The sequence below is a fragment of the Mesocricetus auratus genome, unplaced genomic scaffold, assembly GCF_017639785.1.
Source record: "Mesocricetus auratus isolate SY011 unplaced genomic scaffold, BCM_Maur_2.0 Super-Scaffold_100009, whole genome shotgun sequence".
Classification (NCBI taxonomy): Eukaryota; Metazoa; Chordata; class Mammalia; order Rodentia; family Cricetidae; genus Mesocricetus; species Mesocricetus auratus.
In genome coordinates, this window is record NW_024429193.1 from 60,135,658 (window position 1) to 60,152,871 (window position 17,214).

Here is a 17,214-nt window from a genome sequence, read left to right on the forward strand (position 1 = left end):
CAATTTACTGAAAGGCATCGTACATACTAGTTTAGCCCCCCAAAAAATACCTCTTACCTAGACTGAAAATGCTTGTCCAGTACATCCTCCCCCTAAAACCAAACCATGTCAATGTATAGTTGCTCAGTGACATTACTGAACAAGAGGCTTTGTATCTTTAATGGCATCTGGCCATCCTCAGTAGGATGTCAATGAATCCAAAAACTCACCTGGCAACAATTCTCTGCCCCACCTCTTGGGAAACCTTGCCAATGTTCTAGAAGTACTCTAAAGCTGCTGGCTGAAGTACTCTTTCCAGGATGGTACACACAACAGCTCTGCCCACATGGGCCTCAGGAAACTATCCTTTACTAGGCTTTCATTGATGAAACTTAAGGTCAATACATCTTTTAATTTACATACATTATTTCCCATCTTAGGTCATAGCCAAGCCCTGCTGACAGGAAGCTGCTTCTCTTAGAAGTGATTCGGCATACTCTGCACTCACATATTAGCTTACCAGAAGAGTGTACTCATTGGCCAAGAGTGGTAGAGCAAGCCTGTAGTCCCACCTAGTCAGGAAGCGGGCGGGTCACAAGTCCCACACCTGCCTGGGCTACAGAATGAGTTTAAGGCCAGGGATAACTCAGGGGGTGATTGGATCCCCAGGACTACAAGCAAACGAAGAAGGGAAACAGAGTTTCTCTTTAAATCTGAGGGAAGACTTAACATGAGCTTCCTCGTTCCCTGGATGCATTAACTCTCCAGTTTCTTCAGGTTCGGCACTGGGCCCTTCTAGCTTCTTACTCATTCCCCTTGTTCACATCATGCAGACCCACAACTGTGTTGCTGTGTATGTAGGTGATTCCCATATTTCCATCTCCAATGCAGATCCACCTCCCCCTGCCTAGTCAGCATACCACCTTGATGTCTGCTACACGTATTAACCAGGCAGCTGGAATCCCGAGCCGAAAGGCCACAGCTGAAGTAGCATCCTCCCTTTTACCTCAGTGTTGTTTTGAAGCGTTCCATGGTCATCAAGTGAAAAGAGATAAAAAGCACTAATACCTCCAGGAGACCCCCACCCCCTCTGACCTCCGCTGGTCTCAATAACACACAGCTTCTGTGTAACATCTGCCCAGTGCATGGCCAAAGTCCACCTTTCAAGATGAAATTCAGCCAGGAGCTGTGGAACCCTCATGCCAGCATTCTATGAGCAGAGGCAGGAAAACAAGGCAGTTTGAGGTCAGCCTGAGTTAAGGTTAGCCTAGACCATCATTTTTGTTTTTCTGTGTATCCCTGGCTGCCCTAGAACTTACTGTGTATCCCTGGCTTTGAACTCAGATCCAGCTGCCTCTGCCTCCTGAATGCTGGGATTAAAGGCGTGAGTCACCATGCCTGGTTAGTATCACCATGCCTGGCCATTAAGACCATCTCTGACCAGAAGACTACATTCGGACATCACCATTCTTCTCAGAAAGTCCTCCTGAGCTTCTAGACCATGTCAGCTATCTTTTACCCCACTCCCCGAACATGTTTCAGGAACTGTGTCTTGTCTCAGATCTGACAGCAATACTCGCTAAGCTTGTGTCCTCACCACTAGAAGACAGAGCCTTTGTAGGAACCATGAAAATGTTACACAGGTGCAAAGAATGTGAATAAGATTAGGAATAAGATATAAACTTGATATGCTGAAAATGAACATCTATTTGCCCTTACTCATTTTGTCTGGCAATTACTTAAGACATTTATATGGCTCCAAATGAAAAGCCACGTTATGAGTACACACAGTAAGTGAAGGTTCAGCTGAACACGGTAGTGCACACCTTTAATCCCAGCAAAGACAGGACGATCTCTGGGTTGGTGGTCAGCCTGGTCTACACAGTGAGTTCCAAGACAACCCCAGGGTTTCAGGGTTCCAAAGACCATCTTCCCAGGGATAATTTATAAATAGATATTGATCAATTTTTTAAATATAAGCAAACACACTCGTGTGCTACCCCTTAGATAGGTAACGCACATCACCTATATAGGCATGTACTGTGCAAATACACGAATACGCATTAATTTCATTTACTACGACCTACCACCTACACATATTTCACAAGAATCTTTTTCCCTCTGGTGTCAAAGACAGAGCCTAGGACCTGACAACTGCCAAGGATGCACTCCTCCCCATTCCCTCTTGGCTGTTTCAAGGCTGCACAGTGCTGTAGTGTGTGGATTCACCAGTTTCACACAACCAGCTCCTTACCGACACTTTCCAACTGAACTTCACACAGCGCTCCAACGGATTCTTTCGTGCGTTACGTTTTTACTAACATATCACCAGATATTTCATTTCTCTTGTTAATGTTCCCAATGTTACAAACCAGGTCTACTCTAAGAAGTGACTGCTCTAGTGCAGACGTCTGCTAGTTAAGTCACTGTAGCCCAGCAACAGCCGCAGTCAGAAAAAAAACTACAATGTAAACACCTTCCTCTTTTATACCACAATACCCTGACTTCTAGTAAAAGTTACTTCACCAGAGAATAAGCAAGAAGTATAATTTTATTTTCTCTAAAGTTGTTTGGTAAAACAATTAGGACCAAATCAACATTTTAAAACAAAATGAAGAAAAACCCCTATGGAAAAAAATGACATTGAAATGGGGACAGAGTTGCTGAGAGGGGTCAGTACATTAGCCATGACAAGCTATAGCAACTCTGATTGGTCCAAGAAATGAAGATACTGAGAGGACATAAGAGGGAGACAAAGGATGGCAATTTACTGAGGAAGTGGGCCCCGAAGTGGACCACGAGGAGGAACTGGGGGCCGTGGAGTGGGTCTGGGTGGAGGGAGGGGCCCCCGCTGGTAGCCATAGGGAGGGGGTCTCGGAGGACCAGTGTATCCATGAGGGGGCATCAATGGAGGAGGCCCACGCATACCGTGTGGAGGCATGGGACCTGGGTGGCCTGCAGGAAGAAAAAGAAAAGTTAGTAAAGTGAAAATAAGAAGCAGTTGATGCTGAGAGATCAGTAGGGGATAAGAATAAGAACAGAAGAAATGTGAGAAGTCAAAGAAAGGACATGGGAGAGAGCGATGACAAAAATGCTGTAATAATACATGCAGAATCAACAGCTTCCTGACACAGGCCCCTAGAACCCTAGCACTGAGGCATACTCTGTGGGTATGGAGGTCCCGTGTCTTTAACACACACACACACACACACAGACACACACACACAGACACACACACACACACACACACACACACACACACACACGTATAAATATATGGAAGGGTAAGGAAGGGGCTAGCACCCACTCACCCATGGGAGATCCAAAAGGAGGCCCTCGGGGGGGCATGCCCATTGGAGGAGGTCCAGGATGAGGCATTCCAGGAGGTGGCCGGGGTGGTGGCTGTCCTCCAGAGCCTGGAGGCCCGGCATGGGGATGTCCTAGGCCATGGGGGCCATGATGGGCCAGCTGCATCTGAGACATCCCTATAAAAATAAAACACAGGGCAAAGAAAACAGAACAAAATGACAAAAGATTAAGACAGGGTTGACGCTCTAGCCTTTCAATAGTAAAATCTAACCAATTCTGCAGGCTCTTCATCATCCTATGATTGTCTTTTCTTTAAACCAACACTTGTTTGAAGGTGACTGACAGCAATGGTTAACATAGCCACGCTGCTAATTGACCTTCAAGTTTGTTTAGCACATCAGAAATACCTTTTTTCTTGATGTGGAGAAAAAAGACAATGAAATGTGCGCTCATTTTTCTTCTAGGATTCAAGCATAGAGAAGCCGACAGCAAAGCATACAGCAAGCAGTTTTTCTGCTCTACAACAGGATGGGGATGATGGCAGACACACCCCACGGCAAAGGCCAATAAGAAGGCCTGCAGGGTGGCGCACACTTTTAATCCCACCACTTAGATCTCTGCCTGCCTTTGGTGGCGCACACTTTTAATAACAGCATCAGGGGGGCAGAAACCACCGTCACTGCCACCAAAAAGGGTTCCTTAAGAGGACCAGAGTAGATATCAACTGCTCCAGGGAGAAAGTAAGACCAAACAGCAAACATGAAAATACCAATAACCAGGCCATCAGGAGAAACCTGAGTACAACGTTCTATGGCAATTTCAGTAAGTAACGAGGAACAAAAGAATTTTAAGGAAATGCCTATGAACATCCTAGAAAAATTACTTAGGAAAAGAAGATCAAAGACAGAAGAAATTAGAGTCAAAGAGATAGGAGATTACCACAGTAAGTATATGTACAGCAGAGTAGGGTGCTGGCGTGCAGCACCTGGCAGGAACATGCAGTAAACTTGCAAGTGGATAACAGAGTGTACAAACTCCCAGAGCTGTGAACTTAGCTGCTACAAACAAGGGCTACAGAAGGAGATGCTGGAAGGAGGAAGTAAACAGTGGGTTCAACAGCAGCCTTGCCCAGCTGTCAAGAACCATGGGTTAGAGACCCACAAGGAATCAGTGCCTGCACATTTAACACTGCAGATAACACAGAAAGGAGAACCAAGTGCAAAATCTACATACAGAAAAAGGGGCTGACCCAGATTGCTGAGGTTAATGTCACATAGACAATCCAGAAAAACAGAAAAATACAAAAATTTCAAACAGTAATACATAGCTAGTCACATGTATAGTAGTGGTTAAGAAGCAGAAACGGCTGGTCAGTGGTGGTACCACCTTTAATCCCAGCACTTGGGAGGCAGAGGCAGGTGGATCTCTGAGTTCAAGGTCAGCCTGGTCTACAGAGTGAGTTGCAGGACAGCCATGATCCTGAGAAACCCTGTCCTGAAAATGAAACAAACACAAACACATAAAGAAGCAAAAATGATGCCTAGATTTGGCAACTGGCCTACTACCTTGGAGTCAGAGGAGAGGCTGAGAGTAAAAAAACAGTAAGTACAGGCTATTCTGCAGAAACAGTAAAAAACGGAGGTAAAATGGGAGGGAGCTGAAGTACACAAGGTAGTGTTTTCTGAAGGAAAGGGGAACTCTGGACTATCTCCACCCAAGACAAAGAGCAGCGGGACAGGCAGTGACAGCCACTCGCTTCCAGGAGAGCACTTACCTGGATGGGGCATCCCACCTGGGGGGAATGGGTGAGGATGTGAATGTCCATGACCAGGGTGCCCAGCTCCTGGAGTTCCTGCTGCTGGGGGGCCGTGTCCTCCAGCACCGGGTGGCATAGGTGGTGGGGGCATGGCTGGGGGTATCCCAGGAGGGAGGGCTCCAGGAGGTGGCACTGGAGGTGGGAAGGAGCCAGGAGGAGGCATGCCTGTAGGAGAAACGAGTGTCCCTCTAGTGAAGAAAGAGACTGTCTTACAGAGCTCTAGCCTGCTTCAGCACACTAGACTCCAGTCTCCCAAAGAGAGCCAACCACCTCCCACCATGCCTGCCCACTGAAGTAACCGCTCACTCCTCAGGGATTGTCTGCCTTCTGACCCTCCCTCCCAAGCGCCTCACTGGTGCAGCTTGAACTAAAAGCTCTACCTGGTGGAGGAAGCCCAGAACCCAGGGATGAAACCACGGGGTTGGGTGCGGAGGGTGGAGGGGGCGCATCTGCAAACAGCTGGTGAGGGCGGTCCGCCTGGGACAGCGGGTTCTGGGCTGCCAGGAGTCGTTCAGCTGCTGAGCCATGGCGCTCGCCTTTGGAGTCCTTCTTGAAGGCGTAAGACACGGTGATGGGGCGGTTGCACAGGTACTGCCCATTCATGGCCTCAATTGCTGCATCCGAAGCATCAAAGGAGGCAAAATTAATGAAGGCATAACCCTTGGAGTTGCCTGTGTCAGGGTCCCGCATAATCTTGGGGGTCTGTAGGATGACCCCAAAGGCGCTGAAAGTATCGTAAAGCAACTTCTCGTCAATTTCCGGGTCGAGGTTCCCGATGAAAATGTTGGCCCCTACATCCAGGTTTTTGTTGTGAGCCGAAGCCTTGTTCACCCGTATCGGTTTCCCATAGAGTTTGATCATGTTCATAATTTTAATGGCATAGTCAGCATCTTCCTCACTCAAGAATTCAACAAAGCCATAGCCTGGGGAATTGAAGAAAAGACTACTCAGGAGAAGACTCAAAATGGCACATTAACTCCCCAGCCTCCAAACAAAGAACAAGAGGGAAGGATCTCGCTTCCGTTGAGAACGGCCCCAGCACCTTCAAACTAAAGCTAAGAGAACACCCGTGAAACAACTGTCAACTGAAGGAAAGAGATCATCCCCAAAGAGGTGTGGCCAGCGTTGGGACGCTTCAGGGGCCGCTAGCCCATGCTCGCTCGCTCACTCACCTTGGTGCTGGCCAGTGACTCTGTCCTTTGGCATGTGGGTGTTGACCACTGGCCCTGCCTGGAGGAAGAGCTCCCACAGCAGCGGTTCGCTCACTTTCTCGTCCAGACCGCCCACGTACACCGTGGCATCTGAAGCGAGAGAGCACAAGGTAGAAAACGTCACTAAGCCCTGAAAGCACCCCCGCCCGTCCGCGCTCCTTCTGGGTTTCCCGGAGGAGTCTCATTTACGTGCTGGGTAGAGGGGGTGCGTCGGGAGCCGGGTCGAGCAGCATCAGCCCTCGCAGGCCTCGGCCTGCACCCGGCGCCCAGGCCAGCACCCACAGGGTGGCCTCACACCGGGGAAGTCTAGCCTCGCACCCTGGCGGTACCGCTTCCGGCGCTCACCGGCCCTCCACCCCCGCTGGGCCCATCTTGGGCTCTTCTCTCCCAATTACCCTGATTCCGTTCGGAGATCGGCCCGGCAGCCATGGCGAAAAGGCTCCCGCCGTCTCCAAGCAGCAGCACCGCCCACTGACTTCCACTTCCGGGCCACGGCAGGGGAGGGGCCGGAAGTGGAGGGGCCGGCCGTGGTCGCGGCCATCTTAGGAGTCGGGCGCGGGTCTGGGGACGCTCTGGAGCTCCGGCGACGCCGGGGTGGGACGGAAGTCCTCAGCAGCTGCCGACTGTCAGACAGTCACTGCTCCCCCGTCCAAATTCAAGAGCTGAACTAGGCCTGTGTGTCCTGCGACGCAGGGAGATGTGCCGGGGGCAGGGGCGGTCCGCGTTGGCCGGGGCCCCGCAGGGAGGAGGAAATGAGCGCCGTACCGCGTGTGTTCCGGGGCTATTGACGCTTAAAGACGCTTCGGCCTCCACCTCCAGAACACGCTCTGGGCCCGGCAGCGTCGTTCGTTCTTGCCCCTTCTCCTATAGAAGAGATACAAAGAGAGCCTTTCTCCCGGCGTGACGGCATCGTTAATCCCAGCACTCGGGAGACAGGCGGGCGGGTGTTTTGGGGGTTTTTAGTTTCGAGACAGGGTTTCTCTGTGGCTTTGGAGGCTGTCCTGGAACGCACTCTCATAGACCAGGCTGGCCTCGAACTCACAGAGATCCGCCTGCCTCTGCCTCCCGAGTGCTGGGATTAAAGGCATTTGCCACCACTGCCTGGTTTAGGCCTGGTTCTAGGCCAGCCTGCCTGGTCTACAGTGCAAGTTCCAGGACAGCCAGGACTACACAGAGAGACCCTGTCTCCAAAAGTTAAAAAAATCAGTGGTGCTTCTTTCTGCAAATTTCATGTGAATTCCGCTGAGCCCCACCTGATTTGGGTCCTTTAGTTCCGTATCAATAATCTGGGTGCTTTTCTCTCAGTGCTTACCCTACCCCAACCGCTTTGCTGAGATCTTCATTCAACACAAGAAACAATACCGGCCATGTGTAGAAATACTGTGCTTTAATGAATTCCTTAAATAGAAATACCACTACAAAAATATTCAGTGGCAGGAAAGGGTGTCTCCCTTATTCACCTCATTCCCACAGAAGACTAAGAAACTGGATTTCAAAGCAGTGGTGAGGGGTTGAGAAAAGTCTCTAGGACATCTTGTTGGAACTGATCTCAGTTTTGACAGTTTGTCATCTAAGTGGCATGGAATTGCCTGGGGGAAAAGGACATTCTGAAGTGGTTTTGTTTCTTTTTCAAGAGAAACAAAAGTAGCTGGAAGTCAGCAAAGAGGGGGAGAGCTGGGGGTTGGTAGCACCATGTCTGCTACAGAAACTCACACTGAGTGAGCCCCTTTATGGGCTGGAGTGACCGCAGAAGCACTGGCGTCAGATACAAAGAAGAGCAGAGCTCCCTCCACGTTCCCACCACCCTGCCTTCGAGAACGCCAGCAGAGTCACCGGATCTGGGAGAGGATGGTATTTGGATCTCTCCTCTTGCAGTGATCCTCCGGAGATATTCTTGGTGTCAATTTTCTTAATAGTTCCTGAAGACAAGAGAGCTCATCCTGGAGGCCAGAGATTGTAAGAGCTGAGGAGCCCATCTGGGGGAGGGAAAGGAGGGTACAAAGGTATGTTGTTGCAAATCTACCCCCCCCCCTTTCTCGTTCATTCAAGACAGGGTTTCTCTGTGCACCTGTCCTGGAACTCACTCTGTAGACCAGGCTGACCTCAAACTCACAGAGATCCACCTGTCTCTGCTTCCCAAGTGGTAAGATTAGAGATTAGGGCATGCACGGCCATCTCCTAGCTAGCTTCTTGCCCTCCCCCCCCCAGTGCCACCACTGCCTGACAAAAGAGGTAGTATCTATTTTTAAGATCCTTGCTACTTCCAGAGTCTTAAATGCTCTTTCCTCTTCTGACTGCCCTAGACTATGCATGATCCAAGCCGGGGGGTCAGTTTTCCAGCCACACGTTATCCAGGTGGGCCCAGTCTGCTAAATGGATGGCCCTCAGTTTCTCCAGTGCTTTTACCTTTCCAGTTCTGTCTCCCCTTCCAGTCTGTCCTCCCTTCTCACCTGAACCTCAGGCCTTCCCCTCAGGTAGCAGCGTCTCCAGAGCCTGATCTGAGGTCCCAGATATCCAGGCAGCAGTAGCCCAGGAGGTAAAGGACAAGCTCCCCAGTGTGAAGGGAGCCCCCATTCCTGATCTGCTAGGCTTTCAGAGGGTCTAGCAGGTCGAGGGAGCCAGTGAGAAGAGACTGCCCGCAAGGAGGGACCATCTTGCCAAGGACAGAGCTGATTCAGGGGTGTCAGGGCCCCTCTAGAGAACAGCCACACAGAACTGGGGGGCCCGGGAACCGTGAAGCTTGCCTAAAAGAGAAAGTGAAGTCAAGAGGCAACTGAGAAGACTGCTGCTTTCTGAAGGGGAGAGAACCCCGCTGACACACCAACTCAATGTACCAGTGACTGAACCCCAAGCCCCCTCTGAGCTCATGTCTCACTAGGCTTTGGGGCTTTGGACTTACTAGCTTGATTTTAGAGACACTTGTAATATATGGCCATGAAACAAGGAGACAAACAGAAATGAAGACAGAATGCTGTCTGCTATTGAGGCACATGGGTCTTGCTGAAGACAGGTTACAAGTGACAGCTGTAAAAGATAGTGGTTGCTTTCTCTGAGGAACTCATGTCTTTCTATAGCTCATCTAGTAGTCTAAACCTGGGGAAGTCGGGAATTGAAGTGTAGGCATTTTACCTGTTGTCTAGGGAGCCAGGAATCTGGGCGACACTCCGGATTGTAGCCAGGATTAAGGAACTGTGATATCTGTTCCTTGCTGTAGCGTAAATCCCAGTCCCAGACAGACAGCTGTAGATGAACAGAGCTCCCAGCTAAGGACTGGGCGTACTCAGGGGTGTAAACTTGTGTATAGGAGTTGAACTGGACAGCAGAAGCAAGAAAAGGGGTGGTTAGAACTCAGCAAGTGGCTTGGTGGGTAAAAGCACTTGCCATGTGAGGGTGAGGACATTGAATTTGAATCCCCAGAACCCACACAAAGCCAGACACACAGCTCAGGGTCAGCAATTTCAGTGCTTCCTCAGGAAGATGGGAGGCAGACACAGGAGGATCCCTGGCAGCTCAGGGGCCAGCCTGGAGTACGCAGCAGACAAGCAATAGGTAGAAGGTGGGGACTGACGCCTGGGCCTGTCCTCTGGCTTCCACAGGGCTACTATTGCATTCACATATCTACACTCACACATACGAATGTGCTCACACAAACTTTTAAACCAGGATTGTTAAACCAGTGTGTGTGTGCATCCCACATCCAGAAACAAATTACAACCCCCTTACCTCCTATTTCAGGCATCACGTGTAGAACAAAAGTCTAATCTGGAGTGAGCTCCCCCAACCCCTTCCACAAAACTCAATTTTCATAAATCAGGACCAGATTTCAAAGTTTGAAATGCTACAGAAAAAAAATAAAAACTAGAGGTCACTAACCTGCCCACTCTTCTTCCCACGCTCCCAAGGAGTGTTTCTCAGGAAAGTGAGGGTGTCGGGAACCCGGATACTGTCATGCAGAGCAAGAAGGAAGAACTCAGAGAATTCAAATTCAGCTGGAAACTGCTGGAGGAGCTGCCAGGCACAGTCAAGGAAGAGAGGAAACACTGGGGCCTAGAAAAGAAAGGAGGATGGAGAGTCTACAGGGTCTAAAGAAGGGAGTAACAGTACAGAACAGAGGACCCAGGGAACAGGACCCTAAGGAGGTCAGGGGTAAGATAGGAATTGAGAATAGAGGTGTGAGCCTGATTCATCAGAGGGTTCCCTCAGCCTAACAGTCCATTCGGAGTGGGCTCACTTCCAATGGGTTACGCTACATCATTTTCTCACCCTCATTTCTTTAGTAATGACCCCCAAAAAACAAAAGCTAAAGTGTTCTTACCTCCTCACCGGCCCCAGTTTCCCCAAGCCTGGTCAGGAAGGGGTGTCCAGCTGCCACCCACTCTCGTTGCACTAGTGATTGGAAACCAAGCAATGTCCGGGCTTCAGGGGCCAAAAGCAGCTGGGCGAGTGAAGAGAGGAGGCCATTGAAATCACGATCACCACGCTCTGGGTGATGAAGGAACAAAAAAGGGGGTCCAAGAAACTAGGGCAGGAGGAAATGAGGAGAGGAAACACGGGAAGAGGACGGGGGGGGCACGGAAAGAAAAGGAAGGGGAAGCAGGATTGAAAGGACACAGAGAAGTAAGAAAACAAAGCTGAATGATTCACCTCATAAACTTCACCTTCTAGAAACACCCAGTGTCACAGAGGAAGCAGAGCCACAGTTCCCAAGCCACCATCCCAGGTGCTGTCCCCATCCACTGATGAAGGGAGCAGAGGGACTAGGAGCAGCTTAGAGTTGGGGACAACTACTACAGTAGGGAGACCGCGAAGCTCTGAAGGATGTGTTGGTACAAGTGCTTCCTATGAACAGAAGGATGCTAGTATTTAAGGGCACCAGGGAGCTCTGTCCCCCATCCACACTATTCAGTCGCATGAAGGAAAAGGTACGGAATGAAAGGAGCTGATCCAAAGAGCTCACCTTGAAGTACTACAGACCGGACCCGGGATGTCACTAATACTGAGATGTCGCTGGCCTTCCGAAGACAAGATCTGAAGGGGCATGTGAAGACGGGGGTAATGAGTTAGAAGAGCAGCAGATTTCTAAAAAGTGCTCCTTCTGAGAAACAGCAGTGCAGTCTTCATGGGAAATGAAGGGGATGGATTTATGGATGGCCATTGGAAAGCCCAAGTCAAGAGAAGGCTAGAGAGTGCGATTGGGAGGCAGGGTTGGTTTTTGGAGACAGAGTCTCACTAGTAGCTTTGGCTGACCTGGAACTCCCTATGTAGACCACGCTGAACTCTAACTCACAGACCTCCACCTGCCTCCGCCCCTGCATTGAGTGCTGGGACTAAAGGTGTGTGCTACTATATTTGGCTAGAAGTTGGAATTATTAATCAAGATTAGAAGTCTAGGCATACCTAACATAGTCCAGCCATCGTGTTCCTTCCAAGGCCGAGAGCCACTTATCTTCAGCTACAGATGAATCTAGCAGAGAGGGATCAAGAAGGACAAAGAGATCAGGATCCAGGTCTATGCCCTAATGGGTTAAGTATGATAGGGCCAGGTGTGTCATGCCCTCTTTTAATCTCACCACTTGGGAGGCAGTGGCAGACAGATCACTCTAATATGGAGGCCAGCCTGGTCTACATAGTGAGCTGCGGGTCAACCAGGGCTACAGTGAGAATCTGTCTCCAAAAATTAAAAAAAAAAAGAAATGCCAAAACAAAACAAAAAATTGGAGAAAACAAACTGTTGGCAAAACTAAGAAATGAAGATAGGATAGAAAAGTGAGAGACCATTGGGCAAAAGGATTATTCATAATATGCAAAATAGTAAACCAGGTTAGGGTTGAAGGCTCAAAGGTTATTCTCACCAGGCAGGCAAAGGGCCCTCAGCTTCAAGTGGGCAAGTTGGGTATCAGCAAGACTAGGCATCTCATCCATAGCATCTACCAAGATGACATCAGAGTGCCCCGCCTGTAGCATTGACTCCACTGCTCTGAAGGGAAGGGAGGGAATCAGGAATTAAAGCGAGGCATCTTCTCAGAATACCTAGCCCTTGAGTCTCATCACACCCCTCACCTGATATCTTCTTTGTTAGGATCACTGGCTACATAGAAGTCTCCACATCGGAGAAGGTCACTGCCGCCAGGGTGGTGCCAGGACAGGCGCTTCATATGGGTGAGAAAAGGGTCATTGTGGAAGAATTATGCCTTGACAATGACCTCACAGGAAGCCCTCCCATCCCTTGTCCCCGACCCTCTCATCTCAGACTGACCGGTCCACGGCCCTGATGAAAGTGGCCAAATGCTCTTCTGACCTCACTGTCCAGAATTCGATTAGGGACCCAGAAGTAACCAGAGAGGCTGCAAAATGAAGAGTGATGCCATAGCTTGTCAGTGGCCTCTGCTAATGGAAGTTACTTTGGAAAGACCATTCCAAGGGATCTCTGGTTTTAAAACAGTCATAGAGACTGGAGTTTATGGGAAGTACTGGCTCAGAGAAGCAAGGAACTCTGGGAAGACTTGGAGGGCAGCAGGAGTTGTGGTGGATAGGGACATCACCTGGTAGCTATGTCGAATCTCTCATTGACTGTGCTAACCCTCCAGTCACTGGCCCCTTGCTTCTTGCGTTCAGCTTCCCAGTCTTCTAAAGTCTCCAAGAGAGGAATAGGTGGTTTTCTGGAGCCAGATACCTTGCCTGGAGCAGGAGTGAAACACAGAGGAAGAAGAAATATTTTACCCAACTAGCCCCTCTGTCTCAGACTCTCTTCCCATTTCCTTGACCTAAAGCATTGTCACTTACCAACTTTGCTCAGGGTTATTCCTCTATACTGCTGGGTGTGACTCTGAGCTCTGGCTTGAACGATGGCCATGGTTACCTGGGGAGGAGAGCATACCCCACCCTTTATCCTTAGACTAAATAAGTATAAAGAATGAACTAGAGCATGTGTTACTCTACTGTCTTCACCTCCAATAGAGAGAGCAGAGCCGCTAAAACAGGCCCTAGAGAAGGGGACCTCCACAAGTGGGTACTGGGGTCAGAGAAACAAATCTAGAACCACTGACTCATAGAATGTTAATTTGGGGGAGGAATCTTGGGAATATTATCCAACTCTTCACATTTTTCAGAGGTAAAAACTTCCCCATAGTCACTGCTCATAACTGACAGAGCCAGACTACAGTTCAGGCCCCTCCCTCCCCTCATGAGACTTACTTCAGCCTTTTAGCTTCTCCTTGAGTGGAGTGAGAGAAATGAATGGACACCCTGGAGCATGGAGAGGATTCTTTTTTTGTTGTTTGTTTGTTTTTTGTTTTTTTGAGACAGGGTTTCTCTGTGGCTTTGGAAGCTGTCCTGGAACTCGCTCTTGTAGACCAGGCTAGTCTCGAACTCACAGAGATGCGCCTGCCTCTGCCTCCCGAGTGCTGGGATTAAAGGCTTGCGCCACCACCACCCTGTGGACACTGGTTTTCTCAGGTGAGAGTTCTTCAAATGAAAGCATTCTTACCTGAAAGGCCTGAGGCTCTAGCCCTCCGGTCCCAAAACCAACTCTAAGCAGACGGAAGTCTCGGCCATGAATGAGGATCTCCTCTGGGATGAACTTAAGCTGGGACCCTGGACGGAGGAGCTGCACTCTTGACAAGCCACTCACTGCAGTCAAGAGTTGGAGTGGGATAGCCATGGGGTCACTCTGGGAGAATTCCCTCCAGCCCATCCTGCCCCCCATCCTGAGAACAGAAGGGGGCTGCTCTGACAGCCCTTTTGTCAAGTCCTCAGACTTACCAGCCTCTAATCTCCCAATGTTGATCAAAGCAAAATCATATTCACTGCTCAGGGGAGTGTCCTAAAGGAAGCACAAGACTCACTGTGGACCTCCAACAGCCATCATTGTCCCACCTTGCTGCCTCTTCCTCTCCCCTCCCCAGTAGAAGGCAACTTCCCTAGAAATAACTCCTGTCAATGATACATTCAAAAGACAACCCCTAACCCATGTATGTCCAAATCCAGACTCCCTTTCCCAGTTCACTCTAGCTGTCCTTCTATTTGTTTTGTGTTTTTGAAAGAGAGCAATGCTATGTAGCCTAGGCTAGCCTGGAACGATCATGGTCTTCCCATCGCAACCGCCAGAGAATTGGGGTCACAGGTTAGAGCTGCCATGCCCAGCTTCTGTCTTTTCTATTATACTAAGCATCTCACCTGATTCCGCTGCCATCCACACGGTTGGAAGGTGACCCTAAAGTTAGTGCAGATCAGAGTTCCAGGAAGTTCCAGTTCTTGCCCTTTCCTCAGCCCTGGTGCCCACCCTAGGACCTTCTCCCCTAAAAGGAAAAAAGGGAAGCAAAGTTGTAACTGTTCCCAATGCTGCCACACATCTACATAAGTACTCTTCTTTCTAGAATGTAAGATAGAAGGGAAATGATTTGCTTTTTTAACCTCTAACAACTCAGTGCACAGAACATGGTACACAGTAGACACTCGATGCTCATGGACTAGTTAATAAGAAAAGAGCTAACCAAGACAAGAAAGCAGAGGAACCATCCAGGTTCAAGCTCCCCACCAGCTCTGGGAGACAGGAGAGCAAGCCTCAGGCAGAAACACTTTGAGGAAAGGAATACATAGCTATCTGTGGTGAGAATATAAGAAAGCTGGGGTAGTAGGAATTCTGAAGGATCCTTGGAAAGTCAGATTATTACCTGGGAGGCAACCACCAAGCTGATAACGGCTGGGCTCCGGCATCCTGTTGCCTGCTTCAGACTTTGGTCCAGAGAGCTGGGAAGGGGAGAGTTAATCTGGGACTCCCCAACCTCAGGATCTGGAATTTCTTTAGCAACTGCCTTTGGGGACCCACACTGAGCCTCTCCTTCTCAGGGAAACTGAGACCAGTGACTACCAGGAGCTCAGGCCTGGGGCAGGCAGACAGGACAGGGAGGGGCTAGTTAATGGATAATGAGACAACTCAGGCAGAGCAAGCTCCATGACAGTTGACTTAACAGATACACCCTTCTTTGGATCCTCTCCCTCTTAATTTCCACAGCAGCCCCATTCACAGCGTCTTGCCCCCATTTCTCCTTACCCCCATCTCTGGCTGCTCCTTCTGGGGGGCAATGTTGAAACTCTGGCCCCGGCCCCCCCACCACATTTCCCTGGCTCCATCCGGGAGCGGAGCAGCTAAGGGTGGGAGTCCACAATGATGCTCACTCTCTCTGGGGAGAGGCTAAATTCTAGAGGTGGGGAGAAAGAGGCCAGGGAGGACCCAGGGGAAACAGCGTTTGGGATACGAAGAGCACAGTTCCGGGGGTCCTATTTGAAGGTGTGCCCTGCCCAGACAGGGGAGGCTCTTTGGAAACTTCAGTGACTCTAAAGAGGGCAGGCGAGATGCCCAGCCCCTTTAAAGGAGAATACGCACAATTTTTCGGAAAGTAGAAAGGGAGTGGAGGACCTTAAGAAATATGAGAGATGGGGTAACGGGAATACTGATTCCCTTTACCCAACTCCACGTTCTATTCTCTTTCTGTTCGTGAATATTAGAGGCTAGGGTGGGGGAGCAGTGATGCAATTATTAAATGGAAACATTTTGGACCAGCTCTCTGTACTGTTCAGCGAGAAATGAAATGCTAGGAAACAAGTTGTTTTTGTTTGGTTTATTTATGGATTTTGTGATTATGTTCTTGTTGGACTTTGTTTTGATCTTCAGCCTCCTCTGACCACCTAACAACAGGGGTTGAGAAAAGGATGCAGATGGGAACCGGACCTTGTCTTCTTTTCCGGAGAGCGTGACAGGCCGAGGGTCGAGTGGAGTGGGCGGAAGTTGGTGCGTCGGGATGCAGATGTAGTACAGGTATTTCGGCAAGCAGATCTCACCAGGGGAGTCAGGAGTGCTGAAAGCCTAGGAAAGAGTCGTAGTATCTAACCCAGCCTTTACGCACTACAAGTCCGCCTCCCCGCCCCCACCCCCACCTATTCCCCCTGGAAAGCGCAGCCCAGGTACACGACTCCTCCTCTCCAACCCAGTCACCAGATCTCCTAATGAATGATTCATGTTCTGGACGTTGAAAGCTAGGGTTTGGAAACCTTTCAACTCCAGGATCACATCTTCCCCTCCTTCCCAGCTGAACTCAAGAAGCAAAGATGAGATGGGGTGCTGGGAGTCGCGGAACGGAGACGGGGGGGGGGGGAGGGGTAAGGTGCGGGGGTGGGGTGCTGAGGGGCAGGGTAACTTGAGGGCAGCTTGTTTCGACACGGAAAAGACAGGAAATGAATACAAAATAGGTGTTAATGAGCTGCAGTTTTATTGTTTTTGAGTCTGTACAGAGGCCGCAATCCTTAGGTGGGGGCCGTGACATTCAATACTCCCTTCCCCAAGCACACATCCTTCCAGCCTCAGCTTCCAAAGTTTCCCTGTGTTGGCTGCAGCTGTGGAAATAGTGAAGCTAGGACGAGCAGTCAGACTGGAACAAACAGGTATGTTCTTGCTAGCAAGGGGGCCCGCAAGCCTGACTGTAGAAGCCCAAAAGGACGCTGAACCCCACCATCCCACCACACACCTCGATGTCTTGTGGAATAAAGTATGGACTGTAATAAGGAAGCAGCATATGAAGAGGTGTGCCCCGAAGATTTAAAATCCCATGATCCTCTTTTCTCCCACCAGAGCCTCACTCTATTCTTTAATACCTCGAGGTATGGGAACAGCAGACTACAGAGGAAGCAATGGTTAGAAGTGGGAGAAATCAGAGAAATAAATTGGGTGATTTGGAGCATCACCCAACCAGAAATGCAAAGTAGTAGCAACCGAGGGTTAGGTAACAGGCAGACTCTTCCCCACCTGCTGCACAAACCCAAATGTCCACTGGATGGAAAGGGCATAGAGAAGCAGAAAGACGTATCTGATTTTTCCATTTTCAGACCCCTGTTTTGGTTACA

At 49.7% G+C, this 17,214-nt stretch overlaps 2 protein-coding genes and 1 non-coding gene across 4 annotated transcripts; all 3 read right to left on the reverse strand.

The window, feature by feature from the left end:
- Nucleotides 1-2,512: 2,512 nt before the first annotated feature.
- Sf3b4 (splicing factor 3b subunit 4) lies at nt 2,513-6,860 on the reverse strand. The gene is made up of 6 exons (XM_005084248.4): nt 6,711-6,860; nt 6,277-6,405; nt 5,485-6,027; nt 5,063-5,269; nt 3,291-3,464; nt 2,513-2,934 (listed from the first exon to the last, which is right to left on the reverse strand). The coding sequence occupies exons 1-6, from the start codon at nt 6,742-6,744 to the stop codon at nt 2,747-2,749; spliced, it is 1,275 nt and encodes a 424-aa protein (XP_005084305.1). The 5' UTR covers nt 6,745-6,860; the 3' UTR covers nt 2,513-2,746.
- LOC121142511 lies at nt 3,611-3,737 on the reverse strand. Its single transcript, XR_005879554.1, has one exon. It is a non-coding gene; the product is annotated as a small nucleolar RNA SNORA19 (small nucleolar RNA).
- An 825-nt stretch (nt 6,861-7,685) lies between the features above and the next one.
- Nucleotides 7,686-16,461, reverse strand: Mtmr11 (myotubularin related protein 11). 2 transcript variants are annotated; one of them, XM_040752210.1, is made up of 18 exons: nt 16,310-16,461; nt 16,046-16,180; nt 14,988-15,063; nt 14,491-14,612; nt 14,077-14,137; nt 13,802-13,944; nt 13,099-13,174; nt 12,858-12,993; nt 12,572-12,659; nt 12,376-12,464; nt 12,168-12,292; nt 11,713-11,779; nt 11,273-11,343; nt 10,631-10,797; nt 10,189-10,362; nt 9,445-9,627; nt 8,766-9,059; nt 7,686-8,291 (listed from the first exon to the last, which is right to left on the reverse strand). In XM_040752210.1, the coding sequence occupies exons 1-18, from the start codon at nt 16,331-16,333 to the stop codon at nt 8,145-8,147; spliced, it is 2,178 nt and encodes a 725-aa protein (XP_040608144.1). In that variant the 5' UTR covers nt 16,334-16,461; the 3' UTR covers nt 7,686-8,144. The 2 variants fall into 2 exon arrangements, with proteins under 2 accessions (XP_040608144.1, XP_012979284.3); XM_013123830.3 differs by lacking the exons at nt 16,046-16,180; nt 16,310-16,461 and adding an exon at nt 15,368-15,641.
- Between the last annotated feature and the right edge of the window lie 753 nt (nt 16,462-17,214).